General features: G+C 39.0%; 1 protein-coding gene across 12 annotated transcripts in view; it reads left to right on the top strand.

The window, feature by feature from the left end:
• Window positions 1–575: 575 nt before the first annotated feature.
• The window catches only part of ENAH (ENAH actin regulator), a 160,684-nt gene continuing 134,984 nt past the window's right edge, over window positions 576–26,275 (top strand). For 2 of the 12 annotated variants that reach the window (XM_057548485.1, XM_057548468.1), the window contains exon 1: window positions 932–1,081. In XM_057548485.1, coding sequence (XP_057404468.1) covers window positions 1,035–1,081 — 47 coding nt within the window. In that variant the 5' untranslated portion in view covers window positions 932–1,034. Of the gene's footprint in view, window positions 711–833; window positions 1,082–26,275 lie in introns of those variants that run through there. The other 10 variants (XM_057548489.1, XM_057548479.1, XM_057548423.1 and 7 more) reach the window with 9 other exon arrangements.

Below are 26,275 nucleotides of genomic sequence, written 5' to 3'. Positions count from 1 at the left end.
AAGCAGCCCCGATCCCAGGGGGCTGGGGAGGCGGGGTGGGAAAGCAACAAAGAGCCTTTGCTAACCCGTCGTCGCCGAGCCCGCTCCCGCCCCTCCCCGCTCTCCGCAGTACCGCGGGGGGTCCGGCCGGCGGCAGGGGGGCGCCCGGCCCCCCGCCTCCCCTCCCCCCTCACCGCCCCCTCGCCCCCGGGGGAAGGGGGGGAGGAGGGCGGCGCCTGCGTGTTCCTCCGCCGCGCGCCCCGCCTCCTCCCGGGCTTCTCGAGGCGATCCCGACTCTCCTCCCGCGGCTGCCGCAGCTGCCGGTTGCACACGGCCTCGGCGGCGGGCGCGGCGAGCGCGGGCTTGTGGAGCGGCGGCCGGGCGCGCGGCCCCGGCGGGCACCCCTCCGAGGGCGGCCGAGGAAGCTCCCGGGGGAGGAGGAGGAGGAGGAGGAGGTGGGGGGCTGTGGCGGCCGCGGGACCCGCTCGGCGCCTCGGCCTCTCCGCCCCCTCCCCAGCTTTTCTTTCGCCCTCTTCTCTCCCACTCCGGGCCGGCGCCTCGGCTTTGTGCGAGGAGATGGTGTAGCCCCGCGGCCGCCCGAAGGAGGAGCTGGACACTTGTCTCCCGGCCCCGAGCTGCGTCCCCGCCCCTGGAGGAGAGACCCCCCTCGGCTCGGCGCCTCCCGCGTCTCCCGGCTGCTGGGGAAGCCTCGGCGCGGCCGACACCATGAGGTGAGGGGCGCGCGGGGCGGGGGCCGGCGGGCCATTGTGCCGCGGGAGCCGCGACCCCGCTCTCCCCGGACCCCGCCTTCCCTCTCCCGGCCCGGCGCGTCTCCCCGGTCTCTGGTCTCTTTCTCCCCGCTCCCGCTTTGTCCCTTCTCATTTCTCTTTCTTTCTTGTAATCCTCCCCAATCCTCTTATGGGGGGGGGGGTCCTCTTTTCGACGTTGTCCCGTTTTTCCTCAAATGCTCCTCTTTCGCCCAGGATTTCCCTTCCTAAATTTAATTTGCTCCTGGCTCCCTCCCCCCACCAGCCTTTGCAAGCCAGACCTGGGAGATGGGGAGGGGTTCGAGAATCGAAGCGTGCATGTTGCTGGGAAACAGGTATTTTTCCGTCTGTATGTAAAAAATTTCGTGCACTTTTATAACAAAACTCTCGTGTTTAATTAAAAAAGGGAGAAAAGTTTGAAAGATCTGAAATTTCTGCGGGGAATAAAGTGCTCTGGTAGCGATAGGTGAAAGCTCTGAAAGGTGAAATTTCACGATGGTGGGGGAAGGGAAATAATTTATTAGGTTTATATTTGGGGGGACACAGTGAAAGACTGGGATAAGTAAGTTGTTTGGGGTGTGTAAACGGGGGCGGGAGAGGGATTTGTTTGGAAAACCGTTTTCTCTCCTTTCTCTGTAGCAGCCTGTGTTGCATTGCAGCAGCTGCTTTTTCCTTTTCCTCTGTAATCAATAAAACAGAAGCTAAATTATTTTTTCAGCCCCAAAGAATTGAAGGTACGGTCGTAAAATATTTTTTTAATTGATACGATGAAACATATGGTGTGATATTTTTCGTTTTTGTTTCTCCAATTGTGTAAGAGAATAAACCATGATGTGGTGTGTCATTCATTGGAGATTTTTTTCAGCCTTTCCTAAGCCTGTTTTGTGTCCCTAACCTTCTCTTTTCGGATTGGTGCAAGACTTCGTGAGAAATGGGACTTGGTAGACTGAAGGCTGATCCATTCTGCGTTATCATCCTTACGGCCTCCCTTTTAGGTTAAACAGTTGTGGATAAAGTAAATTACTCCATTTCTGTCTTCTGGAAGAGATAGTCTTACAGTTCATTTGGATTTGAATCTCCTTTGTGTTAAAAGATTAATGGCTAACCGTTGCCAAGACCTTTATAATGTAATACAATGAGATTTGAATGATAGAATCTACACATTCCTGCGCTTTGGCAAGAAAATGTCATGTCATTGGAATTCTTTCTCAATTTAAGTAGTTTTCATTTTAAACTTTTTTTTTTTTTCTGTCAAGGTTGAACACTACCACTTTGTTTATATATATATATTTTTTGTGGTATAAGCTGTGTTGAGTTTTCACTTCAGCTTACTGTGAATTTGAATTATGTTTTTCTTTAATTCCAAGTTATAGACCTTTATTTGAAGGCTTTAAAAATTGTTTTTAATGCTCTGTTTCTAAGTGACCCTTTTCCTTAGTGATTTCACATGCAAGTTATTTTCAAATATAAGGGATCAGTTCAAAATGTAATTATGGCAAACAAACCAAAAAACATAATCTTCATAAAATGTGGCTTGAAAAATGCGAGTCATGCATTTGAGCGTGGTTTTTTTTTTATCAAGTTACTGATGTCCTTGAAGACTCAGGAACTATAATAAAACATCCGTAATGTTAACATCTTGTAATACAGCATATTGTTGATTTCTGCTTTAAAGATTTAATGCTTATAGGGGTCTTGCAGACAAGAATTTATCAAATTTTTCCAAACTTTGGGTAAAATTTTCTCAACATTGAGAAATGTAAAACAATGAAAATGGGATATTTTAAAATAAAATGATCGTAAAGTTGTCATACTCAGAGGTTGTGAACCAAAAAAAAAAAAAAAAAAGTTAAAAGTATTCAGTGAAGTTTGATCACTATCATGTATAGCTGTGAGTCTGTGAACAGTAAATTATGTCTTCACTTAAAAGTTCCTTTTCTTATAAAAAGTAACTTGTAATTTTTAAGCTGTTTTCCTGCTCTATTGCTTATTAAATGTAGAGAGGGACGAATCACACTGATTCTTTCCAGTAGCATAAATATAGAACATGGTACACAGGTCAGAAAAGTTTGTTCAGGTAGTCTACAGTAATTCTTTGTAGACTAATTGTGAATAATTTAAGAGCAGAAAAGAGGATCAGCTTTTCACTTTGGAAGGCATTGGATTATTTGGTAGGTGGTTTGTACAACTCATATATACACATTTCCTTAGATACCTGTAAAAGCAGGACGGTGTGGTGTGAAAGTAAAAGGTTCTTGTGCTGGCTGCAAAAAGCTCTGGGATATTTTGGTGCTTAAGAAAGGGCTGTTCAGGTTATATTCATATTTGACTTAGTCCAAATGATGCTTTCAAGTATGGTAGGACATAAATGTTATACTATTAAGTCGAATCTCTCTTATTTATATTAAGGAGTAGTTCTGATGTTTTAAAGGCCATCCGGAAATAGGAGTGCATGAGTAGGAATTTCCATATAAGTTGGTCAGAATTCTGAAGAGAGGATATGCTAAATATGTTGGCGGTTTAGGCATTGGTGTAAGGTCTTTCAAATGACTGTAATTTCAGGAATAGCACGCTCATTGTGGTATAATGTAATAATTCCTATATAGAAGGAAACAGAATAATACTTTACATTCCTGAAACAATCTTAACGGCATTCTATACTTGTAAAAAGCTGTATATAGAATTACTTGTTAATGTTTTGCTTACAGATAAGAATTTAAAAAGTGAGAAAGTGTATTTCTCACATAAGACAGTGAAAGGGTTGAGACCCAAAAAACTGGTACTTTTGTTAGTGTAACATCCAACTTTTTGGTTCTGTTCTTATTGTTCATTTATGTAATGTTTCAAAAGTATAAGATTTATGATTGAGGTAGGTGTATATATGTAATATTAATATAGTGTATGCCTTTTAAATGATTACATTTTTACTTAGTTGGTTAGTTACTCAAGATCTTATTTTGATAGAAAGAAGAGCTTGTCTGATCTAAAATAGTTGCATGTAGCCTAGTGGCTAAGAAGAGCTCAGAAGATTTTGGATTGACATTCTTAGGTCCATATTAAATAGTCCAGGCTTCCACTCACTCTTCTGTGAATTTCTCATAGAAAAAGGTGTTGTGGAGTTGTGAGGATTCATCCAAGCCACTTATTAGCTGGATGACCTTGAGCTGATCACATTATTTCACTGATCTGTATTTTAAAATATGTAAAAATAGGGATAATTCTTTACTGGGTATTAAGGATCAAATGATAATGGAAGAGAGTGTGTATTGCGTACTTATAAGCATTATACAATTATATTACTTTTCTTGTTTTAGGGCTTAGTTCTGTTGTAGACTAGTTATATAAATCTTTTGGGTAGTTAGCTTCACCTCATCCAGTCCAAGTGTGGCAAGGTTTTTTTTTTTTAAATAAATTTATTTATTTATTTATTTTTGGCTGCGTTGGGTCTTTGTTGCCACGCGGGCTTTCTGTACCTGCGGTGCGGTGCGTGTGCTTCTCATTGCAGTGGCTTCTCTTGTTGTGGAGCATGGGCTCTAGGCGTGCGAGCTCAGTAGTTGTGGCTCGCCGGCTCTAGAGTGCAGGCTCAGTAGTCGCGGTGTACGGGCTTAGTTGCTCCGCGGCATGTGGGATCTTTCCGGACCAGGGCTCGAACCTGTGTCCCCTGTGTTGGCAGGCGGATTCTTAACTGCTGTGCCACCAAGGAAGTCCCACAAGCAAGTTATATTTTGCTTATCTACTCCCAATTGGTAGTGGCTGCCATGTTGATAAGGACATAGCTGCATTTCTGGGTTTGGTGAGAAAGTGCCATGATTAGTAATGTTTAATAGGGATGAGGGTCCCAGAGAGTGGCAATAGAGTGTTACCTGGAATGCTCATTATTTAACCATCTGTGATCTAGTCCACCCTTCTTATTTTGTAGGTGAGGAAACCGATCTTTAAGTTTCCTTCCTGTGTGTATATTTAGTCTTTGAAGTAGTTATTGTGATTTTGTTACCCTCATTTAAATTTAATATACATTTTAGAGTGTGGCACAATCAAAGCTCAGAAGATCCAGGGTTTATATGCTGACTTGTTAATGGAGAAAACAGATAAAAATGGAGATAATTCTATTATTTCAAAGATTGTTGTGTCAGATGTCAAGTGAGATACCCATGAAAGGATACAAATAGTAGTCTCCATGCCCACGGATCTTCCTTTATGTTTGTAGCTTTGGGATGTGTGACTTTCTCACAGCCGTTAATTTTAGGGGCAGGAGCCAAATTTGCATTTTTTGGAATGTTAGTGCATTGTATTTAGGCATTGTTTTGCCTTGTAGGTATTAAGTGAACACATCTTGAATAAGAATGTGGATTAATGAAGAAAATTTACCGGCTTTTACAGTAGTCAAGGTTTTGGATACCTTTTTAGCCCAGTTGGAATAAGCAAAATAACTGGCAGGCCCATTTGGCTGGTATAGAAGAAATTACATACTGGACTGACAGTTTTGGTTACTTATCCTACACACAGCTTAAATCTGGGGTGACTGTATAACTTGTAAAGCACCCAGTCTTTATCATAAGTGTAAGAAGGATTTGGAAAAATGTGATTTCAATTTTTATGCAGTTGTTGGGGAGGAAAAGGATACTTAAATTCTTCCTGTGCCCCGCTCCCCCTTCTTTGAAACTGACAGATGGAACTGAGTGGAAGTAAAAGTTAAAAGGGAGAATCTGAGCTGAGGCTGTACCTCAGTGAATGATTCCCCTAATAAGGGCTTATGAAGTTTTCTTACGAAGTTTTCTGGAATAGAAATCAGAAAGGGAATTCCTTGTCAGACCTTCTGGGAAGTAGTCCTTGATTTATCTACCTCCCAGCTCTCCCTTTGTGTTACTGTGTACTTTGCATGTTTTTTGGCCATTGCATTTATTACATTGTTTTATAATGATCTGGATCTATCTGTTCCTCTTCATTGTAAGCTCCTTGAGGATAGGACAGCGTTTTTATATTCACGGTACCAGCAAAATATTAGGCAAATAGTGGGTGCTCATGTAAATGCTTAACTTTGGGGTGTCCTTTTCCAGAATCTATGCACTAACAATAACCACCACCATTTTTGGAGCACCTGTAGTGTTCTAGAAGGTGTACTGGGTATTACAGGATGTAAAATATTATTTGGCATATAGTAAATGTTAATAAAGTTATTTAATTGAAACAAACAAACAAAAACAAGCATCCTGACCGCAGGAATAGTGTTCAGAAACAAACGGAGTATGTTTCTCACTCAAACACAAAGCTCAGAAGTGGCCAAAAAGAATCAAACTCAAGTTTGTCTAACTCCAAAGCCCTTTTGGAGGATACCGGGTTTCCTTGACTTTCTCATTAAATTCTGCATTAACAGAATGGCCATCATTCTGTTTTTTAGTCTCTTTGATCATGGGACTTGCAGATATTTTTGAGCAACAAGCTTATGCATGTCTATTGGTTTAGCTTATTTCTACTCTACTTAATGACTGCTTTGTTTTGATTCTTACTAGTGCTTAAAATACCAATAATTGGATAGTTTGTGATATTTATGAAGGACGATGTATTAGTTTAGGGTGCCGTAACAAAATCCCACAGAAATTTATTTTCTCAAAGTTCTGGAGGCTGGAAATCTTGAGATCAGGGTGCCATTATGACCAGGTTCTGGTAAGGCTCTCTTTACTGGCTTGCAGACTGCCATCTCCTTGGGCACCTTCTACTATGTCCTCACATGGCAGAGAGCGAGAGAGAGAGACAGCTCTCTCTCTCTTCTTATAAGGTCACTAATCCTATTGGATTTGGGCCCCACCCTTGTGAACTCATTTAACCTTAATTACCTTCTAAAAGCCCTGTCTCCGCATATTGTCACATTGGGGGTTAGGGCTTCAACATATGGATTTCTTTGGGGGAAATAATTCAGCCCACAGTAGAAGATACCCAGATTTTTTTTGTCAGTGGATATAACTTTGATGGAAGAAACTAATCTGTATAATGCTTAGATGATTTATAGATTGGTTTTATTAAGTAACTCTACATGAAGAAATCATTTACTAACAGGGAATGATTTACACAAGAGACCTCTTATATTTTCTAGAAATTTCTGTACGCTGGAAGCTTCTGTTTTGTAATGATTCTAATAAACTTAGTTAACATGTACTTTTCCAAAGAATTCTTTTGGTGTAAAGCAGTCAGTGTGCATATATTTCAGTGCAGAGGTTGCATGGAAGAGGGTAAAGAGGACAGGCTTTGAAGTCAACCTGAGTTCAAATTCTATTTTGACGTTTATGAACTAAGTGATTTTTGAGTAGGTTACAAACAGTTTTTGAGATATGAATTCCTTCTGTAAAATGGAGATGCTTTTTGCATTACAGAGTTGTTAGGAAAATTAAGTCAGAAATTATATAAAACCCTGGCATAGCATTTGGCATGTAAAATGGGCTTGAGAAGAGTAAATCCCCTACTTCTATGAACGTCTGACATCTCTTAAGTTTATGTTAAGAATGTGAAAAACAATGTAAAATGGTGCAGCTGCTTTAGAATCAGTGTGGTAGTTCCTCAAAATGCTAAACATAGAGTTACTAGATGACCCAGCAATTCCACTCGTTGGTATATACCCAAGAGAAATAAAAACATATGTTCGTGCAAACTGTACACAAATGTTCATGGCAGCATTACTCATAATAGTCAAAAGGAACATGGATGGAAATGTGCTAAGTGAACGAAATCAGACATAAAAAGCCACTTATTTTATGATTCCATTGATACGATATGTCCATAATGGGCATATCTATAGAGACAGGAAGTAGATTAATAGTTGCTACGGTCTTGGGATAGTGAAGGAGGAGTGGGAAGTGAATGTGTGCAAAAGGGTTCCCTGACCCCATTCTACTCTGTGTGTGTGTGTGTGTGTGTGTGTGTGTGTGTGTGTGTGTGTCAGGGGCAGGGGGAGGTTGAGGGCTTCCCGAAACCAACAGGCAATTCCCAGATGCCATCAGGGTGTCTGAGAATTCATCTCAACTCTGACACTGTCTGCCTGGAGATAGAATGAGATTCCAAGGGTAAAGGGCTCATTCCCACAAGACCCACCCTCCACTTCAGAGGTGAGTTGCAAGTCCAGGTTGTCACCTGTACTTCTGACCGACTTGCTGTGAATCAGAGGGTCCCCACAGCTCCATCCTCAGGTGTGGTTAATTGGCTAGAACAGCTCACAGAACTCAGGAAAACTTGTTTACTCACTAGATTACTGATTTATTATGAAAAGTTTATGTTAAAGAGTAGGAGCCAGATGAAGAGCTGCTACACAGGGCGAGTTCCTGAACAAGGGAGCTTCTGTCCTCGTGGAGCCTGGGGCCGGCACAGTGGCACGTGGAAGTGTTCTGGTTCCCCAGTGTGGAAGCTTTCAAAAAAGAGAGCCTAAAAGGCTGTTCTTTTGTTTTTTGTGGAGGCTTCTTTACATAGTCATGATGGACTGAATCATTGGCCAGTGGTGATTGATTCAACTTGCAGCCCCTCTCCTCATCCCTGGGGACGGGGCGGGGTAGGGGCTGGGACTGAAATTTCCAACCCTCTAATCACTTGGTTGGTTCTCCTGGCACTAGCTCCCATCCTTAAGTGCTTCTGAAAGTTACCTCATTCACATAACCAAGACACCTTTATCGCTCTCTACACGTAGGAAATTCCAAGGGTTTTAGGAGCTGTGAACCTGGAACTGTGGAGGAAGACCAAATATATATATATCTGAATGACCAAACATATATCTTACAAATCAGTGTGTATGGGGTTTCTTTCAGGGGTGGTGGGAAATGTTCTAGAATTAAACAATGATGATAGTTGCATAACCTTGTGAATATACTAAAAATCGCTGAATTTTATACTTTAAAATGGTGAATTTTATGGTATGTGAATTATGTCTCAACCTCCACTCCCCATCCTTGGATTATTATTTTCACTTATGCACTAGAGTAAATAATACCAGAAGATGGTCTTGTTTGCTTTACATTGTTTCTGACATTTTTATTACTTTGGACTGATATTTTAAATTGACATCTTCATGTTTTCTAAAGAAGAGATATTGAAGGTAGAACCATTGGGCTTTTCTCTTTAGGGAACCAGGCAGGTAGGAGTGCTGAAGTGGAAACATTAATTAGTGGTGCCTTTGAGAGGCCTGAACATATTTTGGGGTCATATCTTTGTGCTCAGGTAGCAGCCATCTCTCTGGTAGCCCTGTTATAAGCAAGGATGACTAAGGTCACTGATTATATCAGTGAAGCAAATCCATCAGAATCTTCAGAAAACTGTTCAAACCAGGTAGTGTGTTTTTTTTTTTTTTTGGGAGTCTGTTTACAATAATCTCAAATACCAAAGAAAGTTTTTGTCTTTGGGAAATGAAGCAACCTTGATGACATTTTTTTGCCCTTCTGGAACATCTGGTTTTGGCAACCAGTACATCTGATGATAATGAAGTCAGAATGACTAACTGTGCTTCAGAGGTCCTCAATCTCCTATCCTTTTTGGTATCTGTTACTGTATGTGTCAACTTGGTAGGGAAGAAGATTCATAAAGAACCTCAGAACATAAAGTGAAATAAAATGAATAGCTCTTTAGGTCAAATCTCAAGGGAGTCCAAATTGCTTGTCTAACAGTGCAGTGAAGGGATCTTTCTGTGCAGGTTTTGTAATGATAAAATTGGTTATATTTGAGTGTCTGCTTTGCTCTGAGATGTCCCTTCCTCTCCTCTCCCAAATTCTCATCTCACATTCGACTAGTATCGCAAGCAAATTGTGCATTTTTTAACAATTTAAGATTTACGAATCATAAGTTTTCATTTGTTATTTTGATCTCTTTTTAGTCTCTTTAATCTTTTATTTGCAGTATTTTAAGAAAATGAACCAATTTACTATTATCGAAATAAACGTCTGGTCAGTTTTTTTTTAATAAAATTACTTTTTTTCTTTCACTATAAAGCAGTACAGGTTTTGCATAGATTTTAGATGGTATGGAGAGTATAAAGATTTTAATAACAAGTCCAAAGCATCTAGAATTTTGATATTTTGATGTATAGCTTTCTAGACTTTCTGTAATGCACATAGGCAGCCATAAATGTGCTTGTGTGTGTATGCGTATGTTTTAAATAAATGTGAGATCATACTGTTTAGAAGTGAAATTATGTTGTGTATTTTGTAACTGGCCCCTTTCCACATCTTGTCACGAAATAGAAATCTAAATAATTTTAAGTGACTGCACAGTGTTCTCACTATGCTTGGAGTGACCTTAATCTCTTAGGGATAGACTTTTAGATTTTTTTTCATTATTTTTGTTATTATAAAAAACACTGCCATGAACATCTTTGGGTATATATCTTTGTACACCTGTGTATCATATTTTATATCTGCACAGATACTTATATTTTAGCATATGTTTCTAGAATTAAAATTGAGGAGTAGTATTTATTTTTCCCCTTTCTTTTACTTTTTTCTGTCAGCAGGTCCCATCACGTTGCCCTCCCTTTGCTCCTCTCCATCTCACTGACACTGCTCAAATCCAGGCCACTGTTAACGCTCACTGGAACAATTAGTGTCTCCTCACTTGCGTTCTTGTCCCCCATTCTCTATACATCAGTTAAAATGATCTTAAAGTGGAAATCCGATATTGTTCTTTGCTTGCTAAAGCCTTCAATGCCATCTTAGTGCTCTTAGGATAAAACCCAAATTAATAATAAAAGCAAAATTATTAGTAGGTCCTGCCTGATCTGACTATATTCTAGTTCCCAGCATAGGCGTCTGAGTATGCAGTAAGTATTTGAGTGAATAATAAATGAAATTACCAGACCAGAGGGAATTTTATCAGTTTTTGACACACATTACCAAATTAACAACATGGATGAGAGTGAGAGTGCCACATTGTGACCAACTCAAGCCATTATCAGCCTTTTTAATCTTTGCCACTCTGATAGGCAAAAGGTGTTATCTCATTGTTTTAATTTGTGTTTCTTTGATACTAGAGTTGGACATTTCTTCATGTGTTTACTGGACATCTCTGTTTTTGTGTGAATTGTCTATATCCTTTGCCTATTTTCCCAATGGGATGTTTAGTTGTTCCTGTAATGATTTATACCATCTTCAATAAGTAACCCTTTATGGTGTAGATATATTGATATTATACCAGTTATCTAATGTGGTATTACAAACCACCTCAAAACCTAGTAAAACATGTGTGAGTTGGCTGGGCAGTTCTGCTGGTCTCACCTGGATTCACTCATCTTTTCATTCCCTGACTGGGTTCATGTGGTTTGTCTGTTTATCTCTCACTTAGTAATAGCAGCCTTCCGTTAGGTCATGCCCCAGTGTGCAAGCTTTTATCAAACTTCTGCCTGCATCCTGTTCCCTTAGTCTTCTTGGCCAAAGCCAGTTCATGGTCAAGCTCAGAGTCAGGGTGGGAGGAGACGACACAAGGGTGAATCAAGAGGTGTGACTGTTGGGTGCTGTGATGTAAAATCAACCAGATGTATCTTATAAAGAAATTTATCACTTGTCTTTTAATTTTGTTTTGGTAAAGAAGCATTAAAATTTCATGTCAGATCTGTTAGTCTTTACCTTTATAGTTTCTGCCTTTGGTGTCATGCCTTCCCCAACCTAAAATTATATTAGTATTTACCTACCTTTTTTTCTATTACTTTTTGGTTTATGGTTTCATTTATGTTTAAATTTAAGCCATCTGAAATTTGTTTTGGTGTAAGATGGGAGGTTAGTATTTGACGAAATATCAAATATTCAGTCCTTTGTCAGCATCATTTGTTGAATAATCTGTCTTTTCCCATTGATTTGAAATGCCACATTCATTGTATACTGAATTCCCATAAATACTTGGTTCTGTTTTTGGACTCATTAATTATTTGTCTAATTCTGTGTTACTACCTCACTATCTTAATTACTCTGAGTCTGTAGTATATTTTAATTTCTAGGAAGGAAAGTTACTGTTCATTTTCTTGTTTTTCAAAACTTTATTTGCTATTCTACTTAATACATTCTTTTAGATTAGTTTTGGAATCATTTCATCAATTAAAACGAAAATGAAATAACAAAGAAAAATTGCACCCCGAAACCTGTTGGAGTTTTGATTAGAATTGTGTAAAATTAACGGGTTAATAGGGGTAGGGGAGAGAATTGACCCCTTTATAATACTGAGTTTTTCATTCTTTTTTCTCCTCCATATATTCAGATTTTTTATTTCATCTTTAGTAAAGTACATCAACACTTTAGTTTCTAGTTTAGTAGGTTTGATATGGTACCTTTAAAAAGTTCTTACATATTTAGAAATTAAACTTTCAGCTTATTTTTACTCTAAGTATATCTGTTCTCATTTTTTTCTTAATTTTATTTAAAATGTATACTTATATTTAAACATAAAGCTTGTGATTTTAAAAAAGTTTTTCCTTCTCCAATAACTCAGTTCCAATGTTGGCATTTATATTCCTCAGTTTTCTTAGATTTTGAAATGTAATAGCTAATGGTTACTGAGTACTTACTGCCTGAAATGTCAATACTTCCCATATTAACCATTTAATATTCCTCCTATAACTTATAAGGTAGGAACAGTTGTTATTCCCCTTTTATAGATGAGAAAGCTGAGTCGCAGAGGGTTAAGTAACTTGCCCAGGGTCACCCACTGGTAAACAGCAAACTGGGATTCCATCCCAGGCAGTCTGATTCCAGAGCCCATGCTTTTAACCAGTATGCTCGGGTCTCTCATTCAAACATGAACTGAGGTCTGTGTTTGAAGTTTCTAAGTGTTGATGTGTGAGTGAATAATTTACTTTTTCTTTGTGATTTCATCATATAAGGGTTCTTTATTTTCTGAAAATACTTGGTATAAGAACAAGGCCATGTAGAATGAATTGACCTAGAATAGGAGTAACATTTCAGAGATAGCAGGGGTGGGGAGAAAAGACTTTACTTGGGTTTAATCTTGAAAAATGAAACAAAATTATGGAAACATTCATGTTATAGTTGCTACGATGTGTTAAATTCTTAAAATGGAAGAAGAATGAATCAAGTGTTGGTTGCTTGTTTCGCATAATTTTTCTTTAAAAATTGCAAGATCGCATGAAACTATATACTTCGTGTTATGATGGACTTTTCTAGTATGATCCTAAAGAAATCCATTTTTGCCAAAATATTTAAAGGCTTCATTATCAAAGCCCACTTATATTTTCATATTATTTTCTTTTGCCCTCCTATTATCTCATCTTCATTAGCTTTCTCCAATTATTTGCTCATGGTATCTGTTCAAATGCTTTCAGGGGCAAGTAGCAGACTTAAAGTACTTAAACGTTAAGAACATTTACTATCTCATATAATTGGAAGTCCCGAGAAAGAGTGGGCTTCAGGCCCACTACCCTCAGTGGCTCATGGATGTCTCTGAGAATCCAGGTACATTTTGCCATCTTGAGTATCCATTTCATCTTCACACGGGTAGCAAGCAGGCCATGGGATTTCTAGGCTTCACATTCAGAACTAGCAATTCTTACAGGAAGGAGGACGATCTCTTCTTTTGTTCCTTTTTCCCCCTCTTAAGGTATAATTTACATACAGCTAAATGTATTAATCATAAGTATATCTACAGGTTGATGGATATTTACTACATATACACATCTGTGTAGCTACCAACCAGGTCAGGATACAGAACATATCGAGTACTTTTCACCCCATTAAGTGCCCTTACGTTCCTTCCTAGGCATTGTCCCTCTCCAATTTTCATTTCTGCCAGTGGCTTTGCCAATACTTGGAAACAGTTCTCATCATTTTTAGTGACTTTGTAAAGCCCTGCATCTTTTGGAAGGTTTGCACTTCTACTCTGTACATGATACTCATTGTGTTGCTTTGTCATTGAAATACCTGCCATCTTTGAGAGACTGACAGGGCAAAGGTGAAGTGGACTGACAGAGGCTCCTGTTACCGTAGGAGGGATGTTTGACAGGGATGAATTTTATAAGTTGTTAGTTCATTAGTTTTTCTGGTGTGTGTGTGTTAGGATGACTTCGCTTCCCTGGGCGACCTGGCAAGTTGTGGGAATCTGGCAATGAATCATATTAAGACCCCTGAACCTATTTTGGCCTATGTTACATTTTTACATATGTGTTGCTGGATTTTCTAATTTATTGCATTGGTGTATTACCCCATCCAGTCTGTGATCTATGCAGCAGTCAGATCTTTCTGAAATTCAGATTTTATCAGCTCAGTCTTATCTCTAAAACACTTCAGTGGCTTCCCATTGCTCTTAGAATTAATACCAAACTCTTCATCATCATGGCCTACGTCCCACATGGTTCCTCTTGCTCTGTGATTCCAAAGTTAGTAAAATGGCCCAGTAAGATGAATCCTCAAAAACCACTTATAGGGAATTCCCTGGCGGTCCAGTGGTTGGGACTCTGCACTTTCACTGCTGTGGGCCTGGGTTTGATCCTTGGTCGGGAAACTAGGATCCAGTAGGCAGTGCAGCGCGGCCAAAAAAAAAAAAGGAAAAGAAAAAAAAAACCCCAGTTATAAAAAAGTAAAGATGTGCATGGACATACCCATTCCCTTATGCTTACAGTTTAGTGGGGGAGGAGGCATTAATCAGTTTGGTACATGGTATTGTGAGGGTAGAGACTTTCATATATTTTTGTTTGATTCCTTTTTAAATAATGTCATGTGCAAATAATATTTTAAAATTTTCTCTAGCGTGTATGCCTTTTAATTACAGCAGGTTGCCAGTGTTATTTTGTATTGCTTTAGTATTTTGTTATACCCATCTATTATTTTTTTTCAAAGCATCTACTTTAAGGGAAATTCCTCCATCATCTTTTTATATTCCTCTGGATATGGAAGTTTTTCAAGGTGGTTTCATTTTGGGAGGAGATAGGTCTAATAGAATCATCATTGGCTTCAAAGCTTTTCTGTACTTTCCTGGCTGTGAGATCTTGGCTGTGCCTACTCTCAATTTCTGTTTCTGCCAAATGGAATTGCTAATGCATTGCCTTGGGTTGGGATAGGGAGGGTGGGAGGGAGGGAGAGGCAAGAGGGAAGAGATATGGGAACATATGTATATGTATAACTGATTCACTTTGTTATAAAGCAGAAACTAACACACCATTATAAAGCAATTATACTCCAATAAAGATGTTAAAAAAAATAATGCATTGCCTTGCTTTGTGGTTTGCCATAATGCATTTAGAGGATTTATGGATTTAGTGTATTCTAGCTATTGTTTTCTTTGTGTTGCACCATAACTTTTTTTAAAAAATGAAGTTCAAGCTCCTGAATGTTCTTTTGCCTTTTTCTTTAACTTTTAATGTGAAAAACTTCTTTTCTTATTTTAGGCACTCTAAAAGCAAAGGAGCTAGTTAAATTCTTAGAACCTATATTTTAAAATGTTTTAAACTTTGTTAAAATGAATCTTTAAAAAGCAGACCCCCTGAACTGTGGAACCGTTATTTGTATCACTAGGAACCAGCCCCTTTTCTCCTGCAGTGGCCACCTCGAGTCTCTCACTCTACCTTCCTTTCATATGCTTGGTTCCTACTTCGTCAGCTATTCTTCCCAAACTTCCTCCTAAAAAAACATTCACCTGCACTCTGTAGCACACAGATGTCTCCACCTGGCATTCAGGGTCCTCTGCAAAACATTCCAGCCATGCCTGTCCATACACCCCACATGAATTCATTTCACAGTGGTCTGCTGCTTGTTCCCCAAAGGTTCTGGTGGAATTTCGGTCTCGTTACTTCTGTCTTCTGGAAAGCTGCCTTCTCTGTGCTCACTCAGACTCACTCTTGCTTCAGTTTCCTCTGCTAGTTTATGTCTTTAGTGATTACTCCAGGCTAAGTCTCTCTTATTGAACTCAGATCATCTGTTGACTGTTCAGCTCATTTGGTACTTCAGACCTAAAATTTTCCCTCAAAAAATCAAGTGTGAGCTCCCTTTACTCATGGCACATTTCCCTAAGCACTTTGTAGCATGCTGGGTACAATCAGGGACTTCCAGTAACTTTTAAAAAAGAAATAGAAAAACTAAACTCATGATTATTGAGTGTTTTAGGCCTTCTCATTTTAATTCTCTAGATAAATCATCTGATTTTCAAAGGTATTAGGTAGTACTTCGCACAACTTAATATTAAACACAGTATGTTTTTATACTCCTTTAATAAAGCTATGTAAAGGTATGGATAAGTGGTGGTAATGATATTTGGATTAAAAATTTAATATTTACTTGAAAGCATAAGGACCAACACATCAAATATGTGTGTGTGTGTATATGTATGTGTATATATATATATATTTTTTCCTACCTGGAAATCTTATACAAATAAGAATTCTGTCATCCAGTCAGCAAGCCTGTTTCCCTTCAAAAGATTAACTGTTGTAGTTCTTTCTGAGTATGTAAAAAGTACTAAAATTAGAAACTAATTCAGTAAGGTTTTTATACAGATCATAGATACAGTGATGAAGTAGGCAGTTTATTTTTTGTGACCTCCAGATCTACTCTTTCCCTTCCCCCATTTTCCTAAATGTTCCCATAATTTCTGTATCAATCAAGATTCTCTAAAGAAAAGAACCAATATTTATTCATTCATTCATTTAAAGAAACTGACTTACATGATTGTGGGGGCTGATTAATCTGAAATTTGTTATGCAGGCTGGCACACTGGAAACTCAGACAGGAGTTGATGTTGCACCTTGAATCTGAAATTTGTAGGGCAGGCCAGTAGGCTGGAAACTCAGAATTTTTATGTTACAGTCTTGAGGCAGAATTCCTTCCTTGCCTCTTCTAGCTTCTGGTGTGTGCTGGCAGTCCTCGGCATTTCTTGGCTTACAGATGCACCACTCTAATCTCTGCTTCCGTGGTCATAGGTCTGTCTTTTCCCTGTGTGTCTCTGTCTTCACATGACGTTTTTCCTCTTTTAAGGAGACTAGTCATACTGGATTAAGGGCCCAGCCTACTCCAGTGTGATCGCATCGTAACTAATTACATCTGCCATGATCCTGTTTCTAAGTAAGATCACATTCTGAGGTACTGGGGGTTAGTACTTCAACACATCACCTCTAGCCTGAATTTCCCATTTGGGTATGGACCACGACTTTGGTCTCATTCACCTCTCACTTTAATCAGTTGAGCTAACTGCCCCAGATGACAGATACAGAGGGAGACATGCATACATTAAATACAAGTACGTGCAAAATATCCACGGTAAAGCTACTAGAACTAATGAATGTATTCAGTAAAATTGCAGGGTACAAGATCAACGTGCAAAAATCAGTTGTTTCTGTACACCAACAATGAGCAATCTGAAAAGGAAATTAAGAAAGCAATTTCATTTACTGTAGTATCTAAAAGAATAAAATACGTAGGAGCAAATTTAACCAATGAGGTGAAAGACTTGTATACTGAAAATTACAAAATATTGCTGAAAGAAATTAATGAAGACCTCAGTAAATGAAAAGACCTTCTGTGTTCATGGATTGAAAGACTTAATATTGTTAAGGTGATAGTACTACCCAAAGTGATCTACAGTTTCTGTACAGTCTCTGTCAAAATCCCAATGGCGTATTTTTGCAGAAATAGAAAAACCCATCCTAAAGTTCATATGGAATTTCAAGGGACCTGTGGAATAGTCAAAACAGTCTTGAAAAAGAACAGAGTTGGAGGACTCATATTTCGTGATTTCAAAACTTATTGCAAAGCTGCAGTGATCAAAACAGTGTGGTAGTGGCATAAATTAGCCCTGTAGACGGATGGAACAGAATAGAGAGCCCAGAGGTAAACTCACATTTATGGTCAGTTGATTTTTTGACAAGGTTGCAACGACCATTCAATGGGGAAAGGATAACCTTTTCAACAAATGATGCTGAGAAATCCGGATATTCGTAGTTCTTTTGAAAGAGTTTAGTATTTTTTCCTATAATATGAATGCCTACATCTAAATCAGGATTTCTAAACCTTGGCATTATTGATATTTGAGGCCAGATAATTCTGTGTTGTGGGTGCCATCTTGTGCATTGTAGGGTGTTTAGTAGTATCCCTGCCTCTACCCACCAGATGCCTATAGCTCAACGCTAACTTCTCTTCCTAGTGAAATTTTGCGTGGGGGAGAAATCACCCCAGTTGAGAATTACTACTCTAAATTCTAAAATGTCAGGAATTACTGTATAACTTTTAAACGTTTAAAAAATATGTTAAGTTTATTTATTTATTTATTGGCTGTGCCGCGCAGCTTGAAGGATCTTAGTTCCCCGACCGGGGATTGAACCCGCGCCCTCAGCAGTGAAAGTGTGGAGTCCTAACCACTGGACCGCCAGGGAATTCCCTTAAATGTTTTATGTTAATTGTATTTTTTTTTTAATTTTTTTAATTTTTTTAAATTTATTTATTTACTTTTGGCTGCGTTGAGTCTTCGTTGCTACTCGCAGGCTTTCTCTAGTTGCGGCGAGCGGGGGCTACTCTTCGTTGTGGTGCTCGGGCTTCTCATCTCGCTGGCTTCTCATCTCGCTGGCTTCCTTTGTCGTGGAGCAGGGGCTCTAGGCTCTAGGCGCACGGGCTTCAGTAGTGGTGGCTCACAGGCTTAGTTGCTCCGTGGCATGTGGGATCTTCCTGGAGCAGGGCTCGAACCCGTGTCCCCTGCATTGGCAGGCGGATTCTTAACCACTGCACCACCAGGGAAGTCCTACGTTTATTTTTTTAATAAATGTATTTAGTTATTTATTTTTGGCTGCGTTGGGTCTTTGTTGCTGCATGCAGGCTTTCTCTAGTTGCGGCGAGCGGGGGCTACTCTTTGTTGCAGTGTGTGGGCTTCTCATTGCGGTGGCTTCTCTTGTTGTGGGGCACGGGCTGTAGTTGCACGGCCTTCAGTAGTTGTGGCTCGCGGGCTCGGTAGTTGTGGCTTGCGGGCTCTAGAGCACAGGCTCAGTAGTTGTGGCGCACGGGCTTGGTTGCTCCGCGGCATGTGGGACCTTCCTGGAGCAGGGATGGAACCCGTGTCCCTGTCCCCTGCATTGGCAGGCGGATTCTTAACTGCTGCGCCACCAGGGAAGTCCCTGTTTTGTGTTTAAATGAAAAAAGGTGACTTCTGCTGTTTCTTACTTTTATTATTACAGAAGATTTGTATCTATTTGGTTACCTAGACTTTAGTCTGTTAACTCAACCACAAATTATAGAGTTTCAAAAAAGAAAATCTGTTCTGAAAGTCAGTTGATACAAGTGCATTTGTAAGTTAGAAACTACCTGAAGATGAAAAAAATCAGCCTTTGAATTTTAACATAGGTAAAATGGGAAAAAAGGAATACTTTCAAAGAAATTGTTATACCTCATTGTTAGTTCAGTACAAGTGTTTAAAGTAAACTTAACTCATTGTTTTTAAAGATATTTTCATGATTAACTTTTTTTTTTTTTTTTTTTTCATGATTAACTTTTGTGTCTCAAAGACCTGATAAATTTTCCTCACTGATCCAGAGGCTTGCCAGTACCTGAAGACCCATCACGTGCCTGGCACAGAGCATGAGTCCCTGGCTGTAGCTTGTAGTATCTCTGAGGATAACCTTCGGGTAACCTTTGCTCACACTGTGTACAAACTGCATGGGCTAGCCAATTACATATGACAACTCTTAGTATCCTCTACTTATGCAAAATAAGTAGATATTTGATAAGTGTTAGCTATTATTTGTTGTGCATTTAAAGACAAGCCAGGCAACTTGCTAAATGCTTCATGTGAATCATTTCATTTAATGGATAGGATAAATGAGATTGGTGTCAGCACTGCAGTTTTACATTAGCGGAAACCAGTGCTTAAGTGACTTGGCTAAAGTCACATGGTCTAAATGACACCTGAGATTCAAATCAAAGTCCTGCATGAATCCAAAGACCTTGCTGTTAATACTTTGGCCTCTAACTGTTCTACCTTTCAGTGCTGCTTCTCAAATTTCACTTTCCATCCTTAAGATCACATCCAATAGTGTCTCAACTTTCATCTTGGAGTTTGTATAGGAAGGAAGTGATGGGAAATGCAGCAGATTGGACTGGATTATAAAATCCAGTAAGGCTTTGAATAACAGGAAAGGAGTGAAACTAATATGCTTCGTATTTCTCTACACTTTTTCTTCTAGTCCTTAACAGCTACTCCCTAGGGTAGGTATCACCCGCATGAATGCCCTTGGCTGAGAGTACATGGCTAATAAGTGGTGGAACCTGTCCCTGAACCCAGCTTTGTCTCACTTCCAAACCTGTGTGCATTTTACCCTATGTCTTCAAAATGGTTTGAACTTTTCTGGTGGATTAATGACTTCTAATCTGTGGGCTCTGGGGGCAGCTGTGGGATTATTTTAGGGAGATAACTTGAACCCCTGTGTGCACCAAGCTTTGTAACCCAAAGATGCCTGCCTTCATATATGATATATTTCAAGTATGTAGGTGCTTTTATAATAAGATACAGATTAATTTAAAAGATAGTAAATTCTGAGTACTTTTAAATCACATTTTCTCAGTCAACCTGTATTAAAAGTAGAATTTATGAATTTAAAGGGCCTTCTCATCTTCAGAAAGGCTGAGAACCACTGTTGTAAATTGATTTTATCTGTATTTGATCTGTTTCTTAGGTGGGGCTTGGCAGCCATTTAACTTTCTCAAAAGAAGGGGATATCCCGAAACAATGCAAGTATTAAAGATACTGCAAGGATAACTGCAAACTTTAAATTTTTGTTCTTTAGATGAAGACTTCTGTAAAAAAGAAAAAAAAAGTTACTAGTTATCTATATAGGCAAATCCATAAAAATAGTTCAAATACATTTTAAGTAGGAGAAAATTTAAATTGTTAGGAAATTATAGCCCTTGCTCTTATAAATTAGGATTTTTTGAAAATAAACTGAAAGGATCAAATTACTTCTTTTAAATTATGAAACAAAAGGTATGTGGTATGCTATTACATAGGATTTTAAAAAAACAACTCTTACAGATGATGGTTTTAAAAGAGATATCCAAATTTAAGTAGCAGTTTTATTCTAGCACATAGAGAAAGAAACATTGAGAGTGAAGGCATACCAATACATTCAAGTTGTAAATAGGCTGGAATTTGATTCTATAGTTTTAGAATTTATATCATTAGACTTCTGATGTTGGCAGTAGTCTCTGCAAATTTGTTTTTGCATGTTTTCTCAGCCTCGATGGGGTTAACTGTGGCTTGGCAAGCCAAGAAAAGGAGTTCTGTGCTGTTTTCAGACTGCAGAATCTTGTTGCTATGCAACAAACGTTGTCAGTCAGCATAAGGTATAGTAAATTGGTATTCTCTGTCCCTTTTCACCACATGCTCATTTTGTAATCTGAGAGAAGTGGTTTCGGGCTATTTTGCAAGGTTTTATTTTAAAACAGGCATTTAAAGATTTTTGTTGCTTTTTGTAATTGGGTACGTTTAAGGTCTGTGAAGTCTTTCTGTTCTTGTGTAGTAGATACACTAAAATGCTTGTGTTCAAATAAAGGGTTTTATAGATCTGTTTCCGAGTAGTTTCAGGTTAGAGCAGTATTTTTGTTCTGGTACTGTAAGAGGGATGATACTGCTACTTCCAATGGGTAAATTTTTGCTTGAAAATTCAAGTTAAATAATTTGAACATCAGAGCTTTACCATAGCACAACATATTATTTTATAATTTATTTTTGAAAAGTATGGACCCAGAAGTTGGTATCAGCATCCCTTAATTGATAAAGTATTTTTATAGGAATCCTAAACTTGTATAGAATCTCCTGTAGAATCTGATAGTTGATTTTCTTCCAGGGGAAATTAAAATGTTTTAATAGCAAATGGGTAATTGATAATAGCCTTTTCCTAAAAAAGGGGTAAAGTATACAAAACATAAAATTCACTATATTAATCATTTTTAAGTGTACAGTTTCATGGCATTAGGTACATTCACATAGTTGTACAAACCATCATGTCTCCATCTCTGGAACTGAACAATAGCCTTTTGCATCCATTTAGTAACTTACTCCAGGCCCTCTTCTAAATGCTTTAGATAAATTAACTCATTTAATCTTTATAACAACCCTATAAAGTAAGTATTTTTTTTATGTTCCAGAGGAGAAGACTGAGGCACAGAAAAGACACTAGCCATGAGTGGAGCTGGAATTCAGACCCCAGCCGTCTAGCTCTTCTGTGCTCTCAGCCACTATGCTGTGTTGTCCTCTTTTGGAATTACTTTCATTTCTGTTTAGTGGTAGGAGGAGCAATGATTTTTTTTAAAAAAATTACTTTTTGTAGTTTATTCAAGTAAAGTTAACGTACTTTAACAGCGTTATGGGCTATTAATGAATTTAGTTTGGCCATGTTTTAGGCTTTTTTTCCTAAATATTTAAAAAGGATGTAGTTTATATTGTATTATGGTTAATTGCATGTAAAATTATGTATGTTTTGGTTAATCATATAGAAAAGATTTAATTCCCTTTTTCAGCTTGTTTCTGGACCATTTGCCATGCTGTTCCTTCCAGTAGAGTGTATGGAGTATGCAGATTATTTTCTGATAGTTTAATACTAACATAAAGGAAGGTACATTGTTATTAAATAATTCTAATGTGATGCCATTTAAAACCTAAAGCCAGTTGGTGTTGGATCATCTACTTCTTAGTATTTTCTAAATTCATGCTCTTTTTTTTCCATGGATAATCTGGAGTTAATTATGTATTGGCAGAGTAAAGAGCAATGGGCAAGAGTGAAAAGGGAGAAAAGCAGTGCAAGGTGTCATTTGAACTTCTGGTTGATGCAAAGGGATGGAATTTTTTAAACTCCGCGCTGCTTTCTGCTTGGTGCTCTATGTCTGTTTTCATTCTTTAACTGAAGAACTTACCTTTCCCCTCTGACCCCCGCACTACCCACCTCCCCCGTTCCAGTAGATCTTCTGCCTTGAGAACCCTTGACCTTGATCTTCCCTGATTTATATGGTCTCATCCTGCTCTAACAGATTTACTCTATAATCAGTTTTCTTTTCATTTCTCTTCACAGTTGCAACATCTTTTAAAAAATTTTTCCTCCTTTTATTTTTGTGCATTTCTATATATGTTTGATTATGCATTTTTTAATTTGTTCACTTGATATGTTTTGCATTCTCTATGCTTTTTAAAAACTCAGAATTTTATTAGTTGCATATTTCACTGTAATTTACCTATTTTCTTTTTTGTTTTTAATTTATTTATTTTATTTATTTTTGGCTGCACGCAGGCTTTCTCTAGTTGTGGCGCGCAAGGGCTACTCTTTGTTGCGGTGCAAGGGCTTCTCACTGCAGTGGCTTCTCTTGTTGTGGAGCACAGGCTCTAGGCCTGCAGGCTTCAGTAGTTGTGGCAGGTGGGCTTCAGTAGTTGTGGCTTGCGGGCTCTAGAGCACAGGCTCAGTAGTTGTGGCGCACGGGCTTAGTTGCTCTGCGGCATGTGGGATCTTCCCAGACCAGGGCTGGAACCTGTGTCCCCTGCGTTGGCAGGAGGATTCTTAACCACTGCACCACCAGGGAAGCCCTACCTATTTCCTTTTAAATGGCTGTTTGTATGGTTTAAAGTGATTTTGTATAATGAATAATGTTTTCATGAACCCAGAGGGTTTTTTCTTTCCTCCTAATTACAGACTAATTCCTTAAGATAGATTTCCAGAAATAGTATTAGATCTCTGAATAAATAGAAACAGTTTTAAAAGCTCTTGAATCATATTGCCAAATGCTTTCCAAAAGTGTTGTGCCAGTTTTCATGCCAGCCTGCAAATATATGGAGTGTCCATTTCACCACAACCAGCAGCAGCAGAGAATGTTTTGATGCTGACCTTTAAGAATTGACTTACAGCTCGGCTGGGCCTTTATCCTAAATTACACCTAGAATTATAATTGTGGTGGGATTGGATTCGAGACAAGTAAGGCCTGGCTACCAGTTTCTGCTCCTTAAACTGCTTTTTAAGTTCTGTTTTGATGCAGTCACTGCCTAGATAAGGTTTCATTTAACGCTGTATGCTTTTGGATGTGTGAAGTGACTGCTTTTTTTCTGCTTTTCAATCCCTTAATTATTTTGATATGTTGGATGGTATGGGACAAAGTGGTGTGTGTTTCAGATGACATTTCCCTTGAGAGCCAGGGCAGGAATAGGTTTGGCTCTCTCCTTCGCCCTTCAGGGGGCTCTGCTGGCAGCAGAGGCATCTGAGATCAGGTTCAGTGGCCACCTTGTCCAGGGGGTGCTTCTTGGATACAGCCTGAGTTACTGTTACTTCTTTAGCCAGAAAATAATTAACAACTCTGGAGTTAAAGTGGCTTTTCCCTAAAAATTTGTTATAGAATTCAGAAAAATTAAGTGCTGTTAGAATGTTTTCCCTGAGTAGAAGAAAGGTCAAGGGAAAAGCATTCCTGAAAGTTGATAATGTGGAAGCCGCCATCCTGGCCTTGAACCACTTTGACTTAGGTGACTTGAAGTTCTCTTGGTTCTCTCCTTATCTCATTGGCTGCATCTCTTGGTCCTCTCCTCCCTTTCTCTTCTTACCCTGGACTTCCATTCCTCCGCAGTCTTATTCAACCCCTGGACTTTACCCCGTGTTTGCTGATTCCCAGATTCAAGTTTCTGGCTGGCTCTCTCTTGTGAGTTCCAGACAAGAAGCTCACAAATAATTCATTTTGTATAACTAATAGGCACCTTAAACATCACGTGTCCAAATCAGAGTGTGTGATATGTACATACAAATTTTCACTTACTGATAAATAGGTATTTCAATGACAGTTTTCCCTCAACTTTCAACCATAACAATAACATAAGGGGCTAAATTATAAATAACATCAATATAAGACTTGTAATATTGAAATGAGTGCTTTCCACACTGATTTTGTAAGCTTTAGATCCCATGATTTTTTTCCTGGTAAGCCAGAAGAAAGTTTACCTCTTTTCTTCTGAATGTGTGAACAAAGAAAGGTATTTATTAAAGGATTTTTCTTATGTGAGCTTTCATATGCTATGTACCTATACCATTAAACACCATTCCTTTTTCTCAGTGTAGTATTTCATATGTCAAGCTGACAAACAATAATTTGAGCTGTTGTATGGTGGTACAACTTGCTTACTCAAAAGTTCAGTTTTGTCAGTATCAGTGCCTTTGTAGATTATTGTTATGCATTTATTCATTGTATTTTTATATGCATTTATTTATTGTACTATTATTTTTTGCCCTCACAAAAATGAGGTGTGGGGGGCTTCCCTGGTGGCGCAGTGGTTGAGAATCCGCCTGCCAATGCAGGGGACATGGGTTCAAGCCCTGGTCTGGGAAGATCCCACATGCCACGGAGCAACTGAGCCCGTGTGCCACAACTACTGAGCCTGCGCTCTAGAGCCCGCGAGCCACAACTACTGAGCCTGCGTGCCACAACTACTGAAGCCCTCACGCCTGTAGCCCATGCTCCACAACAAGAGAAGCCACAGCAATGAGAAGCCCGCGCACCGCAACTAGAGAAAGACCACATGCAGCAACAAAGACCCAATGCAGCCAAAAATAAATAAATAAAATAAGTAAATTTATTTAAAAAAAAAAAATGAAGGGGAAGTAGAAAAAACAAAATGTTAGTAACACCACTGAGATAAATATGGAAGTCACTAGGTATTCCGAAAGTGGTAGTTATTCAGTCTCAATGGGACTGGTCCCTATTTGTATTTAAGCTGGTTGTCTGTGTCTGTATATCGTACATGGTAATTTTGACACTGATGGAAACTCAAGTTAGCTGAAGAAGGACCCTAGTATAGCTTACAGCATCAAAGTGAGAGCGGCTGGAGCCAGGGCCGCTCTCGGACCTCAGGGATGAGAACAGAGCTAGCAATTTTGGTTGACTAGGAGTTACTCGCCCTCTTTGCTAGGCCTTATTCTTGGCCCCTGTAGTCTTTCTTCACATGGTTTCTCCAGATTCCCATATTCCATCCAGCTTTTGTAAATTAAAGTCACAGAATGTTTCTTGTAATCTTTAGGTAGAAAAATCCTGGATGAAGACTGGTGACAAGCCCTGTCTAGGTCACTGTCCCGTCTTCTCTAGTAGGGGTTGGGATGCTGTGATGAGCACCAGTGGTAGTGGGGAATGAGCTCTTCTAAAGTGAGAGAAGGAATCCTGGCAACAGATATCCATTATGATATTCCACTAAGAAAAAGACAATGGCAAAAGTCAGTTATATATAAAAAACACGGAAACATGTCTCAAAGGTGAAGTCTTAGATGATGGAAGAAATTGGAGATTAATGTTAGTGATCTGTTAGATATACAGGGTTATAGAGCTTGTTGAAGAATGTAGCTTGCAACACTCCTTTTCCTTTATAATAAAAGAAAGTTGGGGGGGACTTCCCTACTGGTCCAGTGGTTAAGACTTCACACTTCCAATGTAGGGGACACAGGTTCGATCCCTGGTCGGGAAACTAAGATCCCACCAAAAAAAAAAAAAAGAGAGAGAAAAGAAAAAAAAAAAGAAAGGGTTTCCTAAGACAAAGTCTAAAGAAAATTGGTTAGATAACATTTCATTTCTTTTTTT

Source organism: Balaenoptera acutorostrata, chromosome 1 (genome assembly GCF_949987535.1).
Source record: "Balaenoptera acutorostrata chromosome 1, mBalAcu1.1, whole genome shotgun sequence".
NCBI classification, from domain to species: domain Eukaryota; kingdom Metazoa; phylum Chordata; class Mammalia; order Artiodactyla; family Balaenopteridae; genus Balaenoptera; species Balaenoptera acutorostrata.
Note: the sequence above shows the minus strand (reverse complement) of the source record. Positions and strands in the feature narration are given on the sequence as shown.